General features: G+C 48.4%; 1 protein-coding gene across 4 annotated transcripts in view; it reads left to right on the forward strand.

The window, feature by feature from the left end:
* Positions 1-26,154, forward strand: part of flt4 (fms related receptor tyrosine kinase 4) — a 115,614-nt gene that overhangs the window by 35,742 nt on the left and 53,718 nt on the right. For all 4 annotated transcript variants that reach the window (XM_069897955.1, XM_069897957.1, XM_069897954.1 and 1 more), the window contains 5 exons: positions 7,311-7,407; positions 8,470-8,735; positions 18,296-18,426; positions 22,635-22,803; positions 24,174-24,310. In XM_069897955.1, the coding sequence (XP_069754056.1) occupies positions 7,311-7,407; positions 8,470-8,735; positions 18,296-18,426; positions 22,635-22,803; positions 24,174-24,310 (800 nt within the window). The remainder of the gene's footprint in view (positions 1-7,310; positions 7,408-8,469; positions 8,736-18,295; positions 18,427-22,634; positions 22,804-24,173; positions 24,311-26,154) is intronic.

The raw sequence follows: 26,154 nt of genomic DNA on the forward strand, positions 1-26,154 counted from the left end.
TCCAGAGAAAATAGCCAAGGTTTGTCCAAACCTCCCCTGATAGCTGATACCCTCTAATCCAGCCAATATCCTGGTAAACTTCTGTATCCTTTCCAAAGCCTCTGCATCCTTCCTGGAATGGGGTGACCAGAACTGCATACAATACTCCAAATGTAACCCAGCCAAAGTCTTATACAGCTGCAACGTGAGTTCTCGGCGAACACTCCGTGAGCCAACTGCACGTCACTTCCAGAATCCTGCCACATTCTGTGTGCCACCAATGGATAGGGTTTCCCTTGTCATCACCTGGCACCCTGCCTGCATCCACAACCAACGCATCCTCCTCCACCATTTCCACCACTTACGATATGATCCCACCACTAGACACATTTTCCCCTTCCCCCAGCCTTCCACAGGGACTGCTTCCGTGACTCCCTTGTCCACTCCTCCCTCCCCACCAATTGGCCCCTTAGCATTTACCCCTGTGACCACAGGAGATGCTCTACCTGTCCACACCTCCTCCCTCACCACTGTTCGGAGCCCCAAACATTCCTTCCAAGTGAAGCAACATTTCACTTGTGAATCTGCAGGGGTCACCTACTGCATCTGGTGCTCCCTCTGTGGTCTCTTCTACATCAGAGAGACTGGACACAGTCTGGGAGATCGCTTTGTTGAGTACCTCGACTATGTCCGCCGCAGTAGCGTGGATCTCCCAGTGGCCGCCCATTTCAATTCCCCATCCTATTCCCTCGCTGACATGTCTGTCCATGGTCAGTCTGAGACAACCTGGAAATTAGAGGAACAGCACCTCATCTTTCATCTGGGCCCCTCCAACCGGATGGCATTAACACCCCAAGTCCCCCGTCATCATTTCCTATTTCTCCTCTACCCAGCTCTGCATTCACAGATCCACCCCCTTTCCCCTCTCCTGGCCTTCTCTCCATATCCAATTAACACTTTTTGTCTGATGGTCTGTGCTCCTCCCCCCGGCCGATCTTTTAATACAAACGCCTGCCTACTTTTTACACAGACCTTGAGGAAGGCCTTGGGCCTGAAACATTGGTAATATATCTTTACCTCCTGTGGATCCCGCAAGACTGGCTGAGTTCCTCCAGCATCTCTGTGTTTTACTTTAATCAGAGTGTCTGCAGACTTTCCTCATTCCTCTTACCTTGAACATGTGCAGATTCAATTGACTTGCAGCAATAGGACAATGTGTCTTGCCTGGAATGTGCAGTGATCTGGGAGGGAGGTGTTTTACAGAGGTGTAGACAGGCTGGAGTAAAGGGTGCATAGGGAGCAGTGTTGTAACATCCAGAAGGAAAATGAGTCAAAACAACATAGAAGAGAGGATCCAGCTGTGTAGGAGGATCTGGGGTTTTACCTACACAGTCAAAGATCACAAAAATTCTCTTCTGCTTTCTCTCTCTTCCTACCACATACTTCCTGCAGAGTGGCAACCTGAACTGTACACAATACTCCAGGTGAGGTCCAACCAATGTCTTGACAAGGTCCCACATGGTAGGCTGCCCTTGATCATCTGGATCAGCTATTCTTAACCTTTTTTCAACTCTGCTCAATGTTTATGGCCCCCTTTCCCTGTGAAGCAGCCAAGCTTTGGTTTCTACCATACTTCTCTCCTGCTGACTACATTAAAAAATGTAAAAATTTATGTTAAGCGAGGTGAAAGAAAGCAAGGATTATACCTAAATGTGCTGTGGCCCTCGGAGGGCCCCACTGAGAATGGAGTAAAACATGAGCGTCTCCAGACATTGTGGTTGAAGTAAAAACATTAAGCTGGAGAAACTCAACTGGTCAAACAGTGTCCCCCGGTAGAGGTAAAGGGAGAACTCTTTGCTTTGGTAAAGAATATTGACATTGTAAAGAGAGTCAGGCAAAGGGGGAACCTTTGGCATAAAATATTAATATTTTAAAAATTCATAAAAGATAAATACATATAAAATATAGATAAATGCAGGTAACTGAAAGCAACTTATGTTTGATTTATCTTGTGGTGACTACAATGCCACATACAAATAAAAATATACAGTTTCTTTTCCCACTCTTCTCACGACCACCGCTGTGCTCGCCATGCACACACATCGCGTGGGAATGAGTGATTGCGTCTCCCTTGCTATCGAGCCGTAGCTTGGTAGAGCCTGTCTTCCTCCATCATTTTCTTCGTACTCATGTACTTGTTGTGCTGTGTAAATGGTTTATAAATCGATATCTGTGTTGAGCCTTGCAGCTCCCACACACACTCACCACACAACATATCTTTCTATTAATTTTCAGGAAGCTTGGCTTTGAGTAGTCAGGCCTGTGATGTCATGCTTGTTGATAAAGCTTACATTATTATTATGTTTTCATTATTAGCTTTGTGTTTAATGCTGTCCTTTGCATTTTATACACTCTTATTTTAATCTTTTGTTAATTGTTAATGCAAAATACTTTTTACACTAATATATTTTATGTTAAATATTATAGGGCTACAGTTTGTGAAAATCTTCTAGGTCAGTAATTTTGCCATATTCTTTCTTGCAATTTAAAGTAAATTAGCAGTTTCAAGTTCTGTGCATTTCGTTTTTTCTACAAAACATGTTTTTGAAAATCAAAGTAGGCCATTCTTTTGGGGGGAGCAAGTAGTTGGGCCTCGACTACGGTGCAAAATATTCTGGGACCGGCCCTGAGAGTACAGGTGTGTAGTCCCATGAAAGTGGTGATGGAGGTAGACAGGGTGGTGAAGAAGGTGCTTGCCATGCTTGCTTTCGTCGATCAGGAGCAGGGATGCCATGTAACTACTGTTCAGATCAGTGGTGAGACCACATCTTCAGTCTTGTGGTTAAGTAGGCTTGAATCACATGGAACATTCCATCACAGTCCAAGCTTGTGATGTTGTACAGATGCATGTAAACCTGCTCTACAACAATCTAACCCTTCCCTCCCTCACACCCATAACCCCCCATTTCTCTTTCATCCATGTGGCTGTCCAAGACTCTTTTAAATGCCCCTATTGCACCAGCCTCCACCCCCACCACCCCCTGCAATGCATTCCAGTCCCCCAACACTCTCTGTGCAGAAAAACCTGCTCCTGACGTCTCCCCTAAACTCCTCTCCATCACCTTAAACAGACGTCCTCTGGGATTTGCTATGTCGGCCCCGGTGAAAGGTGCTGGCTGGTCATCAAATCTGAGCCCCCTATAATCTTATACCCCTCTGTGAAGTCACCGCTCATCCTTCATTGCTCCAAAAGCCCAGATCTGTCAGCCTTGCTTCATACAACACATCCTCCAGTCCAGGCAACATCCTGATAAATCTCTCTGCCCCCTCTTTCAGCCATCTACATCGTTCCTATAATGAGGTGACCAGAACTGCATGCAATATTTAAAGTGTGGCCAAACCAAAATTTTACAGAGCTGCCACGTTACCTCTTGGCTCTTGAACTGAATTCCCCGGCACGGTTAGCAGAGCAGTTAGCGCAATGCTGTTACAGCACCAAAGATTGGTACCAGGATTTGAATCCTGTGCTGTCTGTAAGGAGTTTGTATGCTCTCCCCGTGTCTGCATGGGTTTTCCCTGAGGGAGGTCCTCCATGCTTCAAAACTGTACCAGGGGTGTAGGTTAATTGGGCGTAATTGGGTGGCACAGACTCGTGAGCTGAAATAGCCTGTTACAGTGGTGTATGTCTAAATTTTAAAAAATTGTGCAGCAACTTTGAGGGATGCTGTTCACTCTCAATGTCCCACCAGAACCTGTCTTCCCAAAGTGCATCACCTCACACTTGTTTGGACTAACGTCCACCTGCCTGCATTGCCCCAACTTCCCAGATGATCTGTGCTCCCTCTGGTTCTTTGAACTGCCCTCTCTGCTATCTACATCTCTTCCAATTCCTGTACCATCAACCAAAGTAAACCCAGGCATCCTCAGGCAAACAGGAAAATGCACAGACGTTGCCCTCTCTGTTTTCATCCACTTCTATTGACCATGGGCACATAGGGGGATTTGTCTGCATTTCATGCTTCTAACTTGAGGAAGTTCATTCCAATGAAGCATCGTTGACCTGGATTGTTAACCTGGCTTCTTTCATGTCAGTTCAATCAACCCCCCACCCGCCCCCACCAATTCATCAAGCCAATCTTCAATCCCTTCTCTCCACCACAGGTGTGCTCCCAGAGAGGGAAACCAAACCTGGGCACAATATTCTGATATATTCTCTCTGGGACACTATTTAATTGGGGCAAGATATCTTTACTTGTGTACTTGATTCAGACTAGTGGCCTATTTCCTTTTCTAATTGCTTGCAGTACTGGTGAGTTATTGAATACAGCATAGAAACAGGCCCTTCACCCACACTGTCTATGCTGACCCTCATACCTATCCATACCAATCCCACTTGCCTGGATTCATCCCATATTCCTCCATGCCCTGCTGAATCAAGGATCTGTCTAGATGCCTCCAGAATATTGTTCCTGTTTCCACACCACCCCCTCTGGCAGATCATTCCAGACACCAACTACTCTTTGTATGAAGCATTTACCCCTCAGATCCCCTCTAAACCTTCTCAGTCTCAATTTACACTCATACCCCTGTTTCAGCTTCAGACACCCCTGTCTATGACATCACCTCTTTCACTCCAGGGAAAATAGACGCAGATGATCCAATCTCTCCCAGTAGCTTCAAGCTCCCAGCCCAAGATACATCCTTGGGAATCTTATCCACACCCTCCCTAACTTGACCGGGTTCTTCTGATGGTGTGGTGACTAGATCTGCATACAATACTCCTGGTGTGTGTTGAACCAATGTTTTATACAACTGTAACATCCCAAATCTTATACTTATAGAAGGCAATCATTCCAGAAACTACCATAGAACATTACAGCACAGAAAACAGTCCCTTCGGCCCTTCTACTCTGTGCCAAACTATTATTCTGGCTCCTCTCATCAACCTGCCCCCATTCCATAGCCCTCCATACCTTTCCCATCCATGTATCTGTCCAAGTGTTTCTTAGATGTTAAAATTGAACTTGCATTTATCATTTCATCTGGCAGCTTGTTCCACACCCACCACTCGCTGTGTAAAGGAATTCCCAAAAACTTCTCCTTTTCCCCCTTAACCCATGTCCCCTTAACCGACCCTCAGTGGAAAAAGCCTGTCTACATTTACTTTCTCTACCCCCCTCATAATTTTAAATACCTCGAAAAAATCTTCCCTCTTTCTTCTACGCTCCAGGGAATAAAGTCCTAATCTGTTTAACCTTTCCCTGCTACTCAGTTCCTGAAGTCTGGGCAATATCCTAGTAAATCTTCTCTGCACTCTTTCTACCTTATTGATATCTTTCCTGTAGTTTGGTGACCAGGACTGCACACAATGCTCCAAATTTGTATCTTATACAACTTTTCCATAACATCCCAACTCCTGTACTCAATACTTTGATTTATGAATTCCAAGGTGCCAAAAGCTCTCTTTACAACCACATCTACCTGTGAAGCCATTTTCAGGGAATTATGTATCTGTATTTCCAGATCCTTCTGTTCTACTCAGTGCCCAACCATTACCATGTATGTCCTTGCTTGGTTTGTCCTTCCAAAATGCAGCACCTCACATATGTCCACATTAAATTCCATCTGCCAATTTGTGGCTTATTTTTCCAGCTGGTCCAGATCCCTCTGCAAGTTTTGAAGTCCTTCCTCACTGTGCATGACGCCTCCAATCTTAATCTCATCAGCAAACTTGTTGATTCAATATCCTCACCTCCATGTCCACCTGCAGTGACACTCTCAGGGAACTTTGGACATATACATCTCTCTGTTCATCCTCAGAGATCTGTCATTCACTGTGTCTGACCTGCCCTGATGGAACATAAAAGTAGAAATGTCAGACACTCTAGTTCACATGTCGACCTCAGGTTCGATGTTCATGTCAATAACAAACTGATTAACCATGTTAAATACATTCTCATCCAGGCAGTTACTATGGATAACTGACAACAGTGGACTCACCAGCACTGGTCCTTGTGCTCATGCATGGTCACAGGCCTCTGATCTCACAAGACCACCACCTGTTCCTCTGTCTCCCACCTCGGAGCCAGTTTTGTGGAAGGAAGTTCTCCCTCCCCAATGAGAAATATTTATTTTGAGTGAATTTTCTCATTTTACATCAGTGTGGTGGGACAGGTCTGAGATGTTGGGCTCACCATTGTAATGAGGATCCCCGGATCGAGGCAGGTGACAGTTGTGACTCAGTAGCACTACCTACTGCAGCCCTACGCTTCCTGGAACATTGTTATTGTCTCCTTCTCTGCCAAGTGTTTCATTGATTCTGGGAGTGACTGGGCCCACTGTGGAGTGGATGTCCTGTGGAATGGACGTCCTGTGGAGTGGATGTCCTGTGGAGTGGACGTCCTGTGGAGTGGACATCCTATGGAGTGGACATCCTGTGGAGTGGACATGGCATGGAGTGGATGTCCTGTGGAATGGACATCCTGTGGAGTGGACGTCCTGTGGAGTGGACGTCCTGTGGAGTGGACATCCTGTGGAGTGGACGTCCTGTGGAGTGGACATACTGTGGAGTGGACATGGCATGGAGTGGATGTCCTGTGGAGTGGATGTCCTGTGGAGTGGATGTCCTGTGGAGTGGATGTCCTGTGGAGTGGACATCCTGTGGAGTGGACGTCCTGTGTAGTGGACGTCCTGTGGAGTGGACATCCTGTGGAGTGGACATGGCATGGAGTGGATGTCCTGAGGAGTGGATGTCCTGTGGAGTGGACATCCTGTGGAGTGGACATGGCATGGAGTGGATGTCCTATGCAGTGGATGTGGTGTGGGTGGATGTGGTGTGGGTGGGCGTGGTGTGGGTGGACGTGGTGTGGAGTGGACGTGGTGCAGAGTGGACGTGGTGCAGAGTGGACATGGTGCAGAGTGGACGTGGTGCGGAGTGGTCGTGGTGCGGAGTGGACGTGGTGCGGAGTGGACGTGGTGAGAACTTGGTGTGGTGAGGACGTGGTGTGGGGTGGAAATGGTGTGGAATGGACGAGGTGTGGGTGGACGTAGAATGGGTTGTGGTGGTGTGGATGGGTGTGGTGTGATTGGATGTGGTGTGGGGTGGACGTGGTGTGGGGTGGACGTGGTGTGGGGTGGACATGGTGTGGGGTGGACATGATGTGGGGTGGACATGATGTGGGGTGGATATGGTGTGGAGTGGACATGGTTTGGGCATCCTGTGGCAAGGGATGTGTGGCATTACCTTTCGCCAGCCCAGGGGCCTCAGGAAGGAGGTTCCTCTGTACTCCAGGGACCACATGGAGTGATCAGAATCTCTTTGCATTCAATAGGTTTGGTGGGAGGTTTCTCCATATCAGCACCCACCCTCAACATCACAGGAACAGAGTACTCCATCCCTGTGAGTGACATGCTGTCCATCATGTGCAGGTGAGTGTGGCATTGCCTCCTCATCCAACCTCCCTCATCCCCTCCCCCCTCTTCCCTCCCTCATTCCATCCATCTCTCATCCCTACCCCACCCTGACAAAAGCACTAGACTAGGTTACAACCAGTGGAGATGTATACAAGACCATAAGACATAGGAAAAGAATTAGGCCATTTGGCGCATTGAATCTACCCTGCCATTCCATCATGGCTGATGTACTTTTCTTTCCAACCCCATTCTTCTGCCTTCTTCCGTGTAACCCTTGATCCTCTCCCTATCAAACCTATCTACCTCCACCTTAAATATCCCCAATGACGTGGCCTCCACAGCCCTCAGGGGCAAAAATCCACCCCCCCCTTCTCTCTCGTCTTTTCTCTCTAATGTGGGTGAAGCAGAATGATTGACCTTTGATGAGGTCTCTGACCTGGAACATTGACCATTCTTGTGCTCCTATGGATGCTGCTTGAGCTTCTGGGTTCCTCCACCAGTGTGTGGAATGACCTGTGATGGGAGAGGTGAGGGCTGTGGTCCTGAGGAGACCATGCCATCCATGTTCCTAGGGAGTGGGCCACCTTCCCTCTGAGAGTCAGGTCCCCATGAAGCTCTCCCACCATGCCTGTACCTGAGAGTGGTGGTGGTGATCCATGCCCGTTCTTGAGGGTGGTGTTGGTGCTCCATGCCTGGACCTGAGGGTGGTGGTGGTGCTCCATGCCCGTTCCTGAGGGCGGTGTTGATGCTCCATGCCTGGACCTGAGGGTGGTGGTGGTGCTCCATCAACCAAATTGGCCAATAGTTTACCTGCCTTTTCTCTACCTCCTTTTGCAAACAGTGGTGTGACATTTACTGTCTTTCCATCCACAAGGGCTGATCCAGAGCCCAGAGAATTTTAGTAAATTACCACAACCTCATCCACTAAAACTACCACCATTTCCTTCACCCCTGGGTGCATTCCATCTGAACCAGGGGACTTTTCTGATTTACTCAGTGACAGCGATTGGAATGTGGTCCTCACTCTCCATCGCCTTGTGCCATTCTCTCAAGGACCATTCTCTCTGCTTCTTTCAGAGGTCAGAGGCCTCTGGGCTGGTCTTGGCCAGGACAGGTCACAGTGGAAGAAGACACAAAGTCACCTTCATATTGGTTGGAGGAACCTGGGGGCCGGACCGTGAGTGTAAAGGAATGTGAAGGACAGACTAGTCATCAGTACTGCAAGACGTTGACACTCACTGGCTCCAGAGCCAATGACACAGGGTGTTACCGTTGCTATTATCACTTCACCGGATCAATAGTTGATGGCGTGACAGCAATCAGCATCTACGTCTTTGTGGAAGGTAAAGGGTGATCGGTGTTTCATCGGGATGCATTTTGGGGAAGTCTCATTAAAGATGGTGTCCACAGTGAATGTTTAGGCTGTGGAGACCACTGGGGAACATGTGCAGGAAAAAGAGATGTGGGAGCAGGGAACACAAGGCTTTTTCCACCGAGGTTGGGTGAGATACAAACCAGAGGACATGGGTTTAGGGTAAAGGGAGAAGAATATTGGGGGGAATTTCTCCACACACAGTGGTGGGGGTGTGGAACAAGCTACCAGCTGAAGTGGTGAGTGTGGACTCAGTTTTAACATTTGAGAAGAATTTGGACAGGTCCATGGATGGGAGGGGTATGGACGGATATGGACTGGGTGCGGGTCAGTAGGACTGGTCAGAATAATAGACTCAGACCAGAAGGGCTGAGAGTTCTATGATTCTACCTTCACCAACTGGGGCATGAAAGAACAGGGAGCCCCTGGCCCAACTTCATCAAACATTGGTGAGGCTTCATCCACACAGTTCTGGTGACAGGATGTAGCTCGAGTTTATTTGTCACAACAGGTAGCACAGTTAGTGGGATCCTGTTACAGCGGCCAGCGACCCAGCTATGAACCCGGCACTGTCTGTAAGGAGTTTGGGCGTTCTCCCTGTGACCTGCGTGGGGTTCCTCTGGGCATTCTGATTTCCTCCCACATTCCAAAGACTCATGGGTTTAATTGGTCATGTGGGGGAGAAAACAGGCAACAGGAACAAAATGTTTCAAAGTGACTTGAGGAGATGGTGAAATTCAGAACAAAAAGGTGAAAGCATGAACGTAATGGATGCAGATCAGAGGGTTGGCCACACAACTCTGCACAGCTGCTGCTTGACTGCCTGAGTTCTCCCACTTCTCCTCTTGCTTCCAAAAATGAAATTTCTTTAATAACCGGCCTTAATCCTTTGAACAAACGGTTCCATTTTTAAAAAAGATGAGTGATATAAAAAATAATCTCTCTGAGTAATAAGGAAGCAGATGTTTCAGGAGAAGGGTAGCGGCTAAAACATGACATCTGCTGCCCACATTAATTTGACGTCTCCTCTAACTGCCTGTGTACTCACCACTTCATTTCTGCAGAAACGGACTCTGACTGTATTGCTCACAGACCAGTCCACTGCAGTAAAATCGGTCCCAGGTTATTTGGACAGGTGGGTGGATCGGAGAAGAGCAGCTGGATTCAGGCCTCATGCAGGGGAAGGGGTTTGGTGTAGATGGGAGTCAGGGTTAACATGGATGTTTTGCGCTGAAGGGCCTGTTTATGTGCTGTACATGGGTCCAACTCCTGGCCGATGAGTCATGCAGGAGAAGCTTCTCCTTTTAATTCCCTAAGGGTGAAGTCCACAAACCCTTCAATGCCAAACCTCTCCCCATGGAATGCTTCAGACGTAGAACAGTGTGGTTTCTATTTTCTCACAGGTCAGGAGGAAACCTTTCAACCCAATGAGTCTACACCAGCTCTCAGAACAATCCTACCAGTCCCATTTCACAATTTCACACATCCCACGCTCCCATCAACTCCCCCCAGAATCTTCCCCTCACCCACACACTGGGAACATTTTTTTTTCTTTTCTTTGGCTTGGCTTCGCGGACGAAGATTTATGGAGGGGTAATGTCCACTTCAGCTGCAGGCTCGTTTGTGGCTGACAAGTCCGATGCGGGACAGGCAGACACGGTTGCAGCGGTTGCAAGGGAAAATTGGTGGGTTGGGGTTGGGTGTTGGGTTTTTCCTCCTTTGTCTTTTGACAGTGAGGTGGGCTCTGCGGTCTTCTTCAAAGGAGGTTGCTGCCCGCCAAACTGTGAGGCGCCAAGATGCACGGTTTGAGGCGATATCAGCCCACTGGCGGTGGTCAATGTGGCAGGCACCAAGAGATTTCTTTAGGCAGACCTTGTACCTCTTCTTTGGTGCACCTCTGTCTCGGTGGCCAGTGGAGAGCTCGCCATAGAACACGATCTTGGGAAGGCGATGGTCTTCCATTCTGGAGACGTGACCTACCCAGCGCAGTTGGATCTTCAGCAGCGTGCATTCGATGCTGTTGGCCTCTGCCATCACCCACCGACCTCCACGACTATGGGATGTGGGAGGAAACCGGAGCACCTGGGATATAGGGTGAACATGCAAACACCACACAGACAGTGCTGGAGCTGGGCCCATTGTTGTTTGTCATCTGTGCCAGTGATTTTGATGAAAACGTGCATGGCATGATCAGCAGGTTTGTGGCTGCTATTGTGGAGAGTGAAGGTGGGCAGGGTGGGCAGAGGAGTGGTCGATGGGATTTAATGCTGCATTCTGGGAGGTCTATTTTGGGTATGACTGACACAGTGAATGTTAGGGATCTGTTCAACAGAGGGACCAAGGAGTACAGGTAGATGGCATCTTGAAAGCAGTGTACAGGTGATGTTAGCCTTCATCAGTCAGAGTATTGAGCGTAGAAGCTGGGAGGTCATGTCGCGGTCGTACAGGACACCGGTGAGGTCCCACTTGGAGACCTGCCTTCAGTTTTGGTCACTGTGGTGTGGGACCACCATCATCACTTGAGAGGGTGCAGAGAAGAGTGATGTGTTAAACAAGAAAATCTGCAGACGCTGGGGTCAAGAGCAATGCCCAATGTGCTGGAGAAACTCAGTAGGTCGTGCAGCATCCATGGGATTCCTTCCTGTTGAAGGGCCCAGCCCCAAAACGTTGGTGATCCTTTACATCCTGTGGAGGCTGCATGACCTGCTGAGTTTCCCCAGCTCGTTTGTGTATTGACGAGGATGTGGTCAGGACTCGGGGTGGGGGCTGAGCTACAGGGAGATGTTGAACAGGCTGGGGCTTTATCCCTTCGAGTGCAGGAGGATGAGGGCTGGTCTCACGGAGGTGGACAAAATCATGAAGGGAATAGATCAGGTGAATGCAGAGTCTTTTGGACAGAGTCAGGGAATCAGTAACCAGAGGACATGGGTTTAAGGTGAGGTGGGGGGAGAGAGATCTAACAGGAACCTGAGAGGTAATGTTTTTACACAGAGGGTGGTGGGTGTGTGGAACGGGCTGCTGGAAGAGGTGGGTGAGGTAGGTACTATTTCAATATTTAAGAAACCTTGGACAGATACATGGATAAGACAGGATTAGAAGGATATGGGCCAAATGCAGGCAGGTGGGACTAGTGTGGGTGGGACCATTTGGTCAGCATGGACAAATTGGGCCGAAGGACCTGCTTCCCTGACATGTGACTCTAATCCAAAAAGCAGAAACATTTTTTGATGTTTGTACAATATTCAGTTCCATATTAGTTTGTGTAGATCAGTAGCAAGATCAGATCAACAATTTTGTTAAAAATGTTCCTCAATCTATTTCCCATAAAGCAGTCCAGCTGTTCCAGTTTTTTGAGTGTGGAAATCTCGAATCCAAACATTGTACCTAAGAGTGAGATCACTAGGAAATTCAGGTCCTTATTTGTGGCTCTCAGTGACTCGCAAACAATGAGAAAGGGAAAGGAAAGGCAAACATGAACAAAATGAAAGACTCGCATTCTGTTTTTCTCTTTTACGACCAGTGGAAAACATTTTAAAAAGTTAATATCCAAGTGAACTCACATCAAGGGATAAAGGAAACACAACCCCTGATACTTACAACACATCTCAGCAGCACTCGCTTAAAATATCAGCATTTTATGCCAAATCACTGCAAATGTTTTCCTTCTCATCCTGTTCCCTGGCATGTAGTAACACCAAATTACTCGACTTCCTCAGAGACAACAAATACTTCTTTCTCTCTCCCCTCTACCCCTCCCCCACTCCCCTCCCTCTCCCCCTGTCCTCCCCTTTCCCCTTTCCCCCCTTCCTCCTCTCCCTCTCTCTCTCCCCCTCCCTTCTCTCCCCCCTTCCCCTTTCTCCCCCCGCTCTTCCCCCCTCTCTCAGAAGCAGGGGGTTAGGAGGTTTGTCCCCAAACCCTATTAAAGACCTGGCTATGGGTCTCTGCGGTCTACTCCATCACTCCTCACATTGTCCTGGATCTGACCAGCTCTCGGGTGCAAGCAAGAAGGTCATTGGAATTTCGGCAAGGAGGTAGAATGTAAGCCTTGAGGAAATGAAAGCAGCAGACTAGACCATCACCAAGCTCTGACAAGCATTACAACCTTAGCCCCGGGGCTGGTTTACACATCAGATCTTTGTAGGAGGTCACATTCCATACCTCAGGAATCAAAGCTAATAAAGAAGTTGGTTTTGGTTCTGGGTGTATGCGAGAAGGGAGAGCTGTTTGTGCTGGAGATGGAGATGGGGCTGGGATGGAGACGGAGAAGGGATAGAGACGGAGATGGTGCTGGGACGCAGGACGGGGACGGGCTGGGTTAGAGATGGAGAAGGGACAGAGATGGGGTTGGGACGGAGACAGGGCTGGGACAGGACTGGGACGGAGACAGGGCTGGGACAGGACTGGGACTGAGACGGGGCTGGGACAGGGATGGAGACGGGGCTGGGACAGGGATGGAGACGGGGCTGGGACAGGGATGGAGACGGGGCTGGGACAGGGATGGAGACCCGGCTAGGACTGAGACAGAGACGGGGTTGGGACAGGTCTGGGATGGAGACGGGGTTGGGACAGGTCTGGGATGGAGATGGGACTGGGACGGAGAAGGGACAGAGACAGGGCTGGAGTCTAGGAACAGGGTCACAGGCTCAAGAAAAGGGGAAACTATGTTGGGCTGGATTCAGGAGAAATTTCTTGAGGCAAAGGGAACTTTGTACAGAAGTGCTTGGAATTTTACCTCATGATTTGTGGTTGCCATGTCACTGAAGTGGTTGAAATTTGAGACAGATTTTCGGGGAAGAGGGAAATGACAGAGATGGAGTTACGGCAGGAAAGGAGAGGTGGCTCCTTCTTCCATCCCTCTGAGGTCATTGAACTTTAGTGATATGTCACTATGCAAAGATCTAGCAAATGTAATATAGGGTGAGAAATGTGAAATTATCCCTACAGGATGAAAAAATAAAGATGATGTTGTTAAATGGTCAGAGGTTGCAGGAGTTTGGAGATGTTGAGGGAGCTGAGATCCTCATATATGATCTGCAGGTACTAGGAAGGTGACACAATGTTATCAACGTTGAACACTACGGCACAGGACAGGCCCTTCAGCCCTCAATGTTGTGCTGACCCATATATTCCTTTTTTAAAAAAGTACCAAACCCTCCTTACCCCGTAACCCTCTATTTTTCTTCCATCCATGTGCCTTTCTAAGAGTATCTTAAATGCCCTAGATGTTCCAGCCTCCACCACCAGCCCTGCAAGGCATTCCATGCCCCCACCACTCTCTGCATAAAAAAAATTACCCCTGATGTCTTCCCTCCCTTCACTCTGTACACACGTCCTCTGGTGTTTTCTGATCCTGCCCTAGGAAACAGGTGCTGACTGTCCAACGTGTCTCTGCCTCTTAGAATCTTGTAAACCTCTATCAAGTCTCCGCTCATCCTTCTACCTCCAGAGAGAAAAGTCCCAGCTCTGGTAACCTTGCCTCATAACACTTGTTTCCCAACCTAGGCAACATCCTGGTAAATCCCCTCTGCACCATCTCCAGAGCTTCCACATCCTTCCAGTAATGAGGTGACCTGAGCTGAACATAAGGTCTCACCAGAGATTTGTAGAGTTGCAACAGGACCTCTCTACTCCTGAACTCAATTCCCTATTAATGAAATCCAGCATCCCATAGGCTGCCTTAACTTTCCTATCAACCTGTGCGGTGACATTGAGAGGTGTATGAACACCCCAAGGACTCTCTGTTCCTCCACACTCTTAAGTACCGATCATTAACCCTGTACTCTGCCTTCTGGTTGGTCCTTCCAAAATCCATCACCTCGCCCTTATCCGGATTGAATTCTATCTGCCATTTTTCAGTCCAACTCTGCATCCTGTCTATATTCTCTTGTAACCTTTGACAACCTTCAGCTCCATCCACAACTCCTCCAACGTTCATGTCATCTGCAAACTTACTGCCCCATCCTTCCGCCTCTTCACCCAGGTCATTTATAAACATCACAAAGAGCAGGGGTCCCAGGACAGATCCCTGTGACCCCTCCACTAGTCATCGACCTCCAGGCAGAATCCGTTCCTTCCACCACTTCTCTCTGCTTTCTGCAGACAAGCCAATTCTGAATCCACACGGCCAAGGTTCCCCTGATCCGGTACCTTTCGGGATGAGTCTCTCGTGGGGGATCTTGCTAAAATCCATCTACTGCTTGACCCTCATCAATTTTCTGTTACCTCCTCAAAAAGCTCAGTTAGACTTGTGAGGCACGACCTTCCCTTCCCAAACGTCAGGAGAGCACAGAACTTAGAACCCCAAACTCCTCCCTCATTCTTCCCCTTTCTCCACCTGCCTTTGAACACAGTCGCCTGTCTCTCTTTTTTGCTCATGCCTTGATGGACTCAGGCCCAAAGCGCTGGTAATATCTCTACCTCCGATAAACACTGAGACCGGCTGAGTTCCCCCAGCATTTCTGTGTTTGAACATAGAACATTCCAGCACACTACAGGCCCTTCAGCCCAAGATGTTGTGCTGACCAATGTAAACCTACTCCACAACAATCAAGCAATAATCCCTTTTATCTATAACCCTTGATTTCTAAGAGCCATGGATACATTTGGATATCCATCTCAGTGAGTTGGTATGTGAAATGTTGTCACCAGCGGCTGTGGAGGCCAAGTCATTAAGCAGATTTAAAGCAGGGGTTGATGGGTTTTTGATCAGTGAGGGTGTCAAAGGTAAGAAACAGGAGCACGAGTTGGCCATTCGGCCCATTGAGCCTGCTCTGCCATTCACTGTGATCACAGCTGATCTGATGATGGGCTCATCTCCACTGACCTCCCTTTTCCCCATATCCCTTAATTCCCAACTATGTAAAAATCTCTCCAACCTTGTCTTAAATGTATTTACTGAGGCTGCCTCCACTGCTTCAATGGGCAGCAAATTCCAAAGATTCTTCCCCCCCCCTTCCGGGAAAAGCCGTTCCCCCTCATCTCCGTCCTAAATCTACTCCCCTGGATCTTGAGGTTATGTTGCCTAGTTCTGGTCTCCCCCACCCATGGGAACAACTTACCGACCTCGATCTTATCTATGCCCTTCATAATTTTATACGTTTCTATAAGATCCCCTTTCATTCTTCTGAACTCCAGTGAGTCCAGTCCCAGATGATTCGATCTCTCGTCCTAGGCCAACCCCTTCATCTCTGGAATCAACCATGGGGAGAACGCATTGAGAGGAAAGTGACAGAAGCCGTGATTTAAATGGCGGAGCAGACTCACGGGTTGAATTGCTGAATTCTGCTCTTATCTCTCATGATCTATTTATAAACTCATTCAGAGAGGCAAACTTCCTGGCAGAACATGAAGCTTTGTGGAGCCAAGGAGAGCTGGAGATGGCCACTGCTCAGAGGATTGGGTAACGTGATGATGGATTGGAGAAGGTCAAGTTGAAGGTTGTTTTTCTGACTGTTGAACCTTGATGTGTGGCGGGAACAGGAATAATGAGAACTGAGCCTTGGGTATGACTGGTGTCAGTGACAGGAAGCCACTTACTGTGTGCACCGAGTCCCAGGCCTCATCCTCGTGAGAGTCCCAGAGGACAGGCAGGAGCTCTTCCTTCCCCACTTTGTTTATTGAGCTCACTGTTGAGCTGCAGCTTGGATCTTGTACAGGAGGGAAGATGCAGCAGGCTGATGTTTTCTGCGTAGGGTCAGCAGAGAACTGTCTTGCAGTGCATTTCCAAACATCAGTGGGAGAGCAGAGATTCTGAGTAGCCTGCCCCCTCCCACACCCTCCTCCTCCGACTGGGAACGCACGAGACTGCAGGCGCTGGGATCTGTAGCCACACGTTCTGCCGAAGGAACTCAACGGATTGAGCAGCATCTGTGGGAGGGAGAGAAAATGGTTGACAGTTAAATTTAAATTTTTAGACATACAGCACAGTAACAGACCCTTCAGCCCACAAGCCCATGCTGCCCAATTTACACCCAATTAACCTACAACCCCAGTACGTTTTGAAGGCTGGGGGGAAACTGGAGACCCCCGGGGAAAACCCACGCAGACACGGGGGGAGCGTCCAAACTCCTTGCAGACAGTGTGGGGTTGAAACCCGGTCCCAATTGCTGGCGAGGTTACAGCATTGCGCTAACCAGGCCGGAACTCTTTATCTGGACTGAGAGAAATTATCTCACTATCGTCAGCTTCCTTCCTGATCAGGTTCCAGCCCGGCAGCCTTTGTCTCTACCCTGTGTGACTCCACCTTACCCCTTTGCGGCCTTTGTCAGTCAACTGCCTATGTCCATTTTTGTTCTCCTCTCCCTGTTTCAACTCTGCCTTGGTACTAGCCCACCCACCCTGCCCTCATTGGACCAGCTCTTCTTCCCCCACCCTCTCAGACCAGTGGAGGGGCCGGCCTGCAATTTCGACGCCTCTCTCTCCCATGAGTTCCCCCAGCTGGCAGTGTGTGGATCCTCTGGGTGGGCAGAGGCAATGGTGAGGCCATGCCCCCCATGCCTCTGGGTGGGGGGAGAGCTGGGCAGACTCGCTAATCACTTGGGAATGGCTTCAGAAGTGGGGCACAAGGGTTGTTCTCATTGTCGAGCCCACCAGCCTGCACTGCTCACATCTCTCCCTTGTCAAGGAGATTGTTGGTGTGTCCGTTTCAAATCTGCCACTCCTGGGTTCATCTGTGTGTGAGGAAGAAAAGTGGTCAGCCATTCAGCCCCTTGAACCTGTTCTATCAGATAGACCTGGGCTCGGGTGGGCTAAGAATGATGAATCTTCAATGAAATCCTCTGAGGATGGAAAGGGTTGGAGTGGGGGGGCGCGGGCGGGAGGAGATTGGAAAGCAGAGGCATTTGAACAATACAACAACAATTTACTTTATTTCAGCGCCTTCACCGAAGGGAAATGTCCCTGGGCCTTTCATGGGATGATATTGGACAAAAGGCAGAGGGAGATTTCAGGTCAAATTCCAGGAGTACTTAAAGGAGGAGAAAGGAGTGTAGGGGAAGGGGAGGAGTTGGGAAGGCAGGGTGGGTCAGGAAGGAGGAGGGGTCTGGAGGGGATCATCAGGAAAGGGGAGGGGTGCAAAAAGGGGAGGGGTCAAGGAAGGGGGAGGGGTGAGAAAAGAGAAGGGGTCAGGGAAGGGGGTCGGGAAGGGGAGGGGTCAGAAAGTGGAGGGGTTGGGGAAGGGAAGGTCAGGAAGGGGGAAGGTTCGGGAAAAAGGAGGGGGTCAGGAAAGGAGAGGGGTCGGGAAGGGTGAGGGGTGGGGAAAGGGGAGGAGTCAGGAAGGGACATTGGTGTCTGGTGAGGCAGCTCATAAGGTCGGTAAACCATATAACTCTGAAACAAGCCCTTTGGCCCATCTAATCTGTGCTGAACCTTGCCCCACAACACAGCTGCCTGTCCCAGGTTAGATGGGATATTCTCCGGGCAAATTGTGAATGGATCAGGCGCATCCCATCTGGACTCCGGAGGTTTGGAGAGGGCGGATATGGGACCGGGATCTGTGAACAGATTGCATTCAAGGGCTGCTGTTACTTTCAGATCTCCAGAACCCGTTCCTCAGCACTTCTCCCAACGGCACCCAGCTGCCTCCTCTCCTGGTGGTGGACAGCCCATGGGTCACCGTGCCTTGCCTGGTGTCTATTCCCACCCTCAACGTCACTCTGCGCAAGGTGAGTCATCAGATCTTTTCCAAGTTATTCCCAACAAGGACAATGTGTTCCTTATGTTGTCAAGGGCAAGGTTGACAAAGTCAAATCAGAAAGCTGAGAACAGGGTTAATAGTTGGTTACTTAAGAGAGTGGATGAACAGAAGGACCTTGGGGTTCAAATCCACACATCCCTCAAGGTTGATAGGGTTGTTAAGAAGGCTGGACTTTATTAATGGAGGATCAAGTTCAGGAGTAGAGAGGTCATGCTACAGCTCTACAAATCTCTGGTGAGACCACACTTAAGAGTATTGTGTTCAGCTCTGGTCACCTTCTTACAGGACGGATGTGGAAGCTATGGAGAGTGTGCAGAAGAGATTTACCAGGATGTTGCCTGGTATGAGAGGTATTGACAGGGTTGGACAGCCAGCGTCTGTTTCCAAGGGTGGGATCGGCAAACACCGATGTGGAAGGGGGCCGGGTGTTCAGTGGATCTCCTTGTGAGGTTGCTGTGGGGGTTGATGAAATTGGCTATTCATGGGTCGAGGCGATGGGCAGTCGAAGGGGTAGGGTGAGCCGAATGACTGCCCCTCTTTCGGGGTTACATCTGGGCCCATGCGGTGAGGAACACGCGGTGTCCGAGGGGATAGTGGGCAAGTTCAAGGGATCACGTGTGTGGTTGATGATGAAAACCATGTTTGAATTTGATGTGAAATGCTGGATAATAGAAAGGCGGCCGTGATCATTGCCTCTCACGGGTTTGTTGCCACGTGTTACAGTGAGTTTTGGATTTAGTTGTTGCTCTGTGTGTTTCCTGTTTGTAATGTTGTCCATATAACCATATAACCACTTACAGCACAGAACAGGCCAGTTCAGCCCTACTAGTCCATGCCGTAGCAAATCCCCACCCTCCTAGTCCCACTGACCAGCACCCGGTCCATACCCCTCAATCCCCTCCTATCCATGTAACGATCCAGTCTTTCCTTAAATGTAACCAATGATCCCGCCTCGACCACGTCTGCCGGAAGCTCATTCCACATCCCCACCACCCTCTGCGTAAAGAAATTTCCCCTCATGTTCCCCTTATAATTTTCCCCCTTCAATCTTAAATCATGTCCTCTAGTTTGAATCTCCCCCTTTCTTAATTGAAAAAGCCTATCCACATTTACTCTGTCTGTCCCTTTTAAAATCTTAAACACCTCTATCAAGTCCCCTCTCAATCTTCCACGCTCCAGAGAAAAAAGCCCCAGTCTGCACAACCTTTCCCTGTAACTCAGACCCTGAAATCCTGTCAACATTCTCGTGAACCTTCTCTGCACTCTCTCTATTTTGTTTATATCTTTCCTATAATTTGGTGACCAAAACTGTACACAGTACTCCAAATTTGGCCTCACCAATGCCTTGTACAATTTCATCATAACCTCCCTACTCTTGAATTCAATACTCTGATTTATGAAGGCCAACATTCCAAATGCCTTCTTCACCACACCATCTACCTGAGTATCAGCCTTGAGGGTACTATTTACCATAACTCCTAAATCCCTTTGTTGCTCTGCACTCCTCAATTGTCTACCATTCAATGTATATGACCTATTTAAATTTGCCTTTCCAAAATGCAGCACCTCACATTTATCTCTATTAAATTCCATCAGCCATTTCTCAGCCCACACCTCCAGCCTTCCTAAATCACCTTTTAATCTACGGTAATCTACCTCACTGTCCACAACACCACCAATCTTTGTGCATTCCGCAAACTTGCTTATCCAATTCTCTACCCCTACATCCAGATCGTTAATATATATAACAAATAATAGTGGACCCAGGACCGAACCCTGAGGAACTCCACTAGTCACCGGCCACCAATTGGACAAACAATTGTCTACCACTACTCTCTGACACCTTCCATCCAACCACTGCTGAATCCATTTCACTACCTCCTTATTTATACCTAATGCCTCCACCTTTTTTCCTAACCTCCTGTGGGAAACTTTGTCAAAAGCTTTACTAAAGTCCAAATAGACAACATCCACAGCTTTCCCTTCATCAACCTTTTTTGTAACCCCCTCGAAGAACTCAATCAGGTTTGTCAAGCATGATCTACCCCTGACAAAACCATGCTGATTACTCCCTATCAATCCTTGTACGTCCAAAAATTTGTAAATAGCATCCCTCAGAACACATTCCATCAACTTGCCCACCACAGACGTCAGACTTACAGGCCTATAATTCCCAGGTTTGCATTTGGACCCTTTCTTAAATAGAGGAACCACATGCGCCACCCTCCAATCCTTTGGTACCACCCCCGTGGCCAGTGACATCCTAAATATCTCTGTTAATGGCCCCACTAACTGTCCACTAGCCTCCCTGAGTGTCCTAGGGAATATTTTGTCCGGTCCGGGAGATTTATCCACCTTTATCCTTTTTAACACAGCCATCACTACCTCCTCAGTTATCCTTATATGTTTCATGACCTCCCCACTATTTTTCTTTACTTCAACTGGTTCAACATTTTTTTCCCTAGTGAATACCGAGGCAAAGAAATCATTCAAAATTTCTCCCATTTCCTCAGACTTCTCACTCAGCCTACCCTCGCTATCTACAAGGGGTCCAATTTTATCTCTCACTAATCTTTTACTTTTAATGTACTTATAGAAACCCTTTGGATTTATTTCTACTCTGTCAGTCAAAGCCTCTTCATGCCTTTTTTTGGCTTTCTAATTTCTTTCTTAAGATTCCTCTACACTCCTTGTAGTCGTCCTTCAACTTCTCAGCTCCCTGCTCTTTATACCTCTTGTACACCTCCCTTTTTCTCCTAACCAAATTTCTAATATTCCTCGAAAACCAAGCCTCCCTATGACTTCCAACCTTTCCTTTGATCCAGACTGGGACATAACTACTCTGTACCCTCAAAATTTCTTTTTTGAATATCCTCCATTTTTCATTAACATCCTTACCTGAAAATATCCTGTCCCACTCAATACTCCCCAAATACCTTCTTATTCCATGAAATTTGCTCTTTTCCAATCCAGAACCTCAACTTTAGGCCTCTTCTTGCTCTTCCTTAAAACTACCCTAAAACTAACAGAATTATGGTCACTAGACCCAATTGGTTCTCCAACATTAATGTCCGCTACCTGACCTAGCTCGTTCCCTAACAGGAGATTCAGTATTACACCATCCCGAGTCGGTTCTTCTACTAACTGATTTAGAAAACAATCCTGAACACATTTAACGAACTTCAGCCCATCCAGCCCTCTAACCGTATGGGTATCCCAATGTGTGGGAAGTTAAAATCTCCCATGATCACTACCCTATGATTTTCACACATATACGTTATCTCCCTACAAATTTGTTCCTCTAATTCCCTTGGCCCATTTGGTGGTCTGTAATACACCCCTATTAGCACCCTCTTGCCTCCTCCACCCCTCAATTCCACCCAAACAGCCTCACTGGTCGATCCCTCCATACCATCCTGCCACCTCACGGCAGTAATGTCCTCCCTAACAAGCAAAGCAACTCCTCCTCCTTTTTTACCCCCTGATCTATCACATCTAAAACAAATGTATCCCGGAACATTAAGTTGCCAGTCCTGCCCCTCCTGTAGCCAGGTCTCACTAATTGCCACAATATCGTGACCCCAAGTATCTATCCATGCTCTCAGCTCATCTACCTTGTTCACTATGCTTCTTGCATTAAAATATATGCATCTCAGAGAATGACCCTCACCTATATTCTCTTTTTTACCTTCTACCCTAATCTCCATCCTACCTTTGTTATCTTTTTTATTCCTAGCTAGGTGGCCATATTCCCTGGACACTGCTCTCACCCTCTGTTCCTCACCCTCTGTTCCTCACCCCCCTGCCAAACTGTTTCTAAAAAAAAGCAAACACCAGAGGACATCGTTAAAGTGAATGGAGGGAAGTTTAAGAGGAGTATGTTCTGTACAACACAGAGTGGTGGGGGCCTGGATTGTTTAGCCATGGGTGGTGGTGAAGGCGCGAACATTCGGGGCATTAAGGAGACTCGCAGACAGGCACATGGATGGCAGAAACATAGAGGGTTACGGGATTGGAAAGGTTTAGTATAATTTGCTATGAATATATGTTATCGAGGGCCAAAGGGCTTGTACTGTGCTGTAATGTTCTCTGTTTTATTTATGAAGCAAGCTGAGCGAAGATCTGAGCTGCTTTCTGTTCCCTCTTCCCACTTGTCCCCTTTATGTTCACTCTCAGGGAATGACTGACTCCGTCATTCGTCCAGATGGGACCAACGTGATATGGAACAATAAAAAAGGCATGATTGTTCACAGACAGTGGCTAGAAAACCTCTTCTCTGTTACTTGTGAATCTGTCGTTGGGGCCAAAGTCTTTTTGACCACACCTTACCTCATCCATATCTCAGGTAAAGATCTTGCAACGTGTCTGCTTCTCCCAGGGTTAAAGTATGGTCTATCATCCATTCTTCCCACCTGACTCTCACTTGCTGACTGGCAGCCAAGGTTTAAATTTTAGTGGAGGGCTTTCACCTGCCGCTATGAATGCTAGGTACATCCATCCTCCATTCCCATGAGGAAGCAAGGGACCCAACCTCACAGGGCCAGCCAAGGAAACAGTGAAGAAGAGGAGGAGTTAAGCAAGAGTCTGCAATTGCTGGGATTGAATGCAATGCATAAACGTGCTGGAGGAACTCAGCAGGTCATACAGCATCCATGGGTAACCAAGGTTTCAGGCCTAGGCCCTTGGTTGGGTCCACTAAAACATTGGGTACCCTTTACTTCCTATGTGTGACCCGCTCCGTTTCACCACATTGTTTGTGTATTGAGCAGGAGGAAGAGCCATGGAGGTCAAGGAACAGGACACCACCCCCCCATCCCCGAGGGTAGGCGAGCAGGAGTATTTTGCTGAATTTTCCCTGCAGACCGCTAGCACCTCGAGGATATCCTCGCAGGTGAGCACGACTAAAACTCCGCTGGGTTCCAAACCTGAGGACAGAGCGAGAGCACAAAGTTGTAATGGTCCTCTGGTGGGCAATCTACAGGAACATCATGCACCTGTTCACAGCCAACACAGGGCTCTCCCAAGAATTTCTGTGGTAGGGGTGGGGACCTGGATTCTTCACCAAAAGACCTTAAGACATAGGAGCAGAAATAGGCATTCAGCCCATCGAGTTTGCTCATGAGCTGATCCATTTCCCCACTCAGCCCATTGCGCGGCCTTCTCCCTATAATCTTTTATACCCTGGATAATCAAGAGCCTATCAATCCCTGCCTTAAATACACCCAATAATCTGGCCTCCACAATTGCCTGTGGCAACAAATTCCACAGAATCACCGCTCTGGCTGAAGAAATTCCTCCACATCTCTTTTCTAAGAGGACACCCTTCAATCCTGAAGTTGTGTCCTCTGGCCCTAGACTCTCCCACCATGGGAAACAACCTTTCTACATCTACTCTCTCCACTCCTTTCAACATTCAAAATGTTTCAACAAGACTCCCTCTCCCCCCCATTCTTCTAAATTCCAACGAGTAGAGGCCAAGACTTTTAAACCTCGTATGATAAACCTTTCATTCCCAGAATCATTCTTGTGAGAGGCCCGAGCAAAAACTCACTGGGGGATAGGTGGGACTGCAGAGTTGAGATGAGAGTCAGATCTGAGGTGACCTTATCATAGGCAGGATAGCCTAAGGGGCCGAATGGGCTCCTGCTCAAGAAGCGTACACATGTTGGAAGTGAGCCATGCCCACCCTGATTGTAACCTGCACATCTCCCCAAGGACGACTGATATACAAGATCACTCTGACCCCCAATCGGCCGGAGCTGGCTGTTGGAGAGAAGCTCGTCCTCAACTGCAGCGTCGAGGCAGAGTTCAATACGGCCATAGACTTCAAGTGGGAGTTCCCAGGACGAGGGGTAAGGCAGCAAGGTGCTGGCATTGTGTGTGCGTGTGTGTCTCATTTATCATTGTCTCCCCCAACATGTCTTGGTGATTTACTGCACCTGCAAAGGGATTCAGAGGGTGGGAACTGTAGGTGACAGGGGAGAGTGTCCGTGAGGGAAAAGTGTCTGCAGGGGGAGAATAGGTGATAGGAGAGAGTGTCTATGGGGGAGGGTCCATGGGGGTGAGTGGGTGACAGGGGAAAGTGTCCGTGAAGAGAAAGTGGGTTGGGGAGGGTCCCTGGGCTACGGGAGGGGTACAGTGGTGGGGGTGGGGGGGGATTCACACACACAAATCTGATTAGCGCTTTGCCTTTCCAAATGCTGGTAGTGGCTGTCTCCCAGAATCCACTGCAGACCCCTTCCCACCATCACATCCTTGCAGCCCTTTATAAAATCATGACATGAGGCAGATCTAGCCTTGTGGCTCCTCATTGTGGGTCAGGGGGATGCATGGATCTGGAGGCCCCTGGATCTGCTGCCCTTCCTTCCTGGTCAGTTCAGGGACACAACTGCTCAGGCCCAGCCCAAGAATGCAATGTTGACATCTTTCAGGACAGCTCCTCTCTGAACTCTTCTTCCCAGTAAATGTCGATGAAAAGTGTTCATTTCAAACCTCACTCACATGCATAGGCAACTTCACGTTGATGATAGTAAGGGGACCTGTTCTCTCCCGAGTTACACTTTACCTCCTGATACAACTGTGGAATCTCCCAGGATCTCCTCTCCTTGATCTGCTAAAGCCATCTCATGTCCACATGTTCAGATTCAGGCTTCCTTATTGTCATGTAATAGTGCAGGACATGTAATATTACATGACATTGCCTTCAGCCTGCAGTAAGGTAGACAAAAAGTCGTCATTAGTGTTGCCTGGTGCCCCTGACACTAAGAGAGAAAGAGAAGCAGAAGAGAGACCCTTCAGAGTGTCCATGGATTCGTCTCCAGCCCCCACAGCCTCTGCAGCCGCACAGACTCCCGTTCGATCCATCGGCCACCCGAGATCTGGATCCCAACCTCCAACACGATCAGGAAGCCTTCAGCGCCCAAGGCCCCTCAGGAGCCCTTCCTGCCCTCAGCATCCACTCGAACCCCGGCTCTGATACTTGGTTCCCATGAGCCGGTCTCCAGCAACCCATGTGGGTCCCTCAGCCGCTGACCCCCTCACTAAACCACTACTGTGGTCACGATCCTGTAGGGTCATCTATGGGGTGGGGGAGTGTTCTCCCTGTTTCTGGTGCCCTGAGCCAGTCCACTGTTCCTGCAGAGTCTGCAACTCCTCATGGCCGCTGCCAAGCACAGGTGCCGCCATCTTGGGCCCAGACCCCGCAGTTGCAGGGTTTTAGTTCCTTTTTCAATCTTTTTATTGATTTTATGATAAAACGTATCGTGTAGATGGGCACATGGTAAGTTCACACTGAATTAAGGAACGATGTGAAATACTTTATTATCCATCCCCACTCCCTGGAGTGGAGTTATACGGTGAGAAGATTCATACTCTCCTTCAGAAAAAGAAAACATGATAAAAGACATAAAATTATCGTCAAGATTGATATTGTTCTGGAAATAGTTCACCAGTGATCCCCACATATTTTGTAAATTCATATTGGTTTCAGTTAGAGAGCATCGGATTAAGGGCCAACATCATCACACAACCATTGGGCATGAGTGGACGGAACAGCATCAAAGTAGAATTGCACGTCTCGCTATAAGGGAAGTAAAGGATATAACTTGACATTTCGTCGGTGTTAAAGTCACACTGCTCTCTCCAGTCGCGCCGAAAAGAGCAACCAAAGGATTAGCCTCTAAATTTAAGTCAAGAA

Source organism: Narcine bancroftii, chromosome 9 (assembly GCF_036971445.1).
Source record: "Narcine bancroftii isolate sNarBan1 chromosome 9, sNarBan1.hap1, whole genome shotgun sequence".
NCBI classification, from domain to species: domain Eukaryota; kingdom Metazoa; phylum Chordata; class Chondrichthyes; order Torpediniformes; family Narcinidae; genus Narcine; species Narcine bancroftii.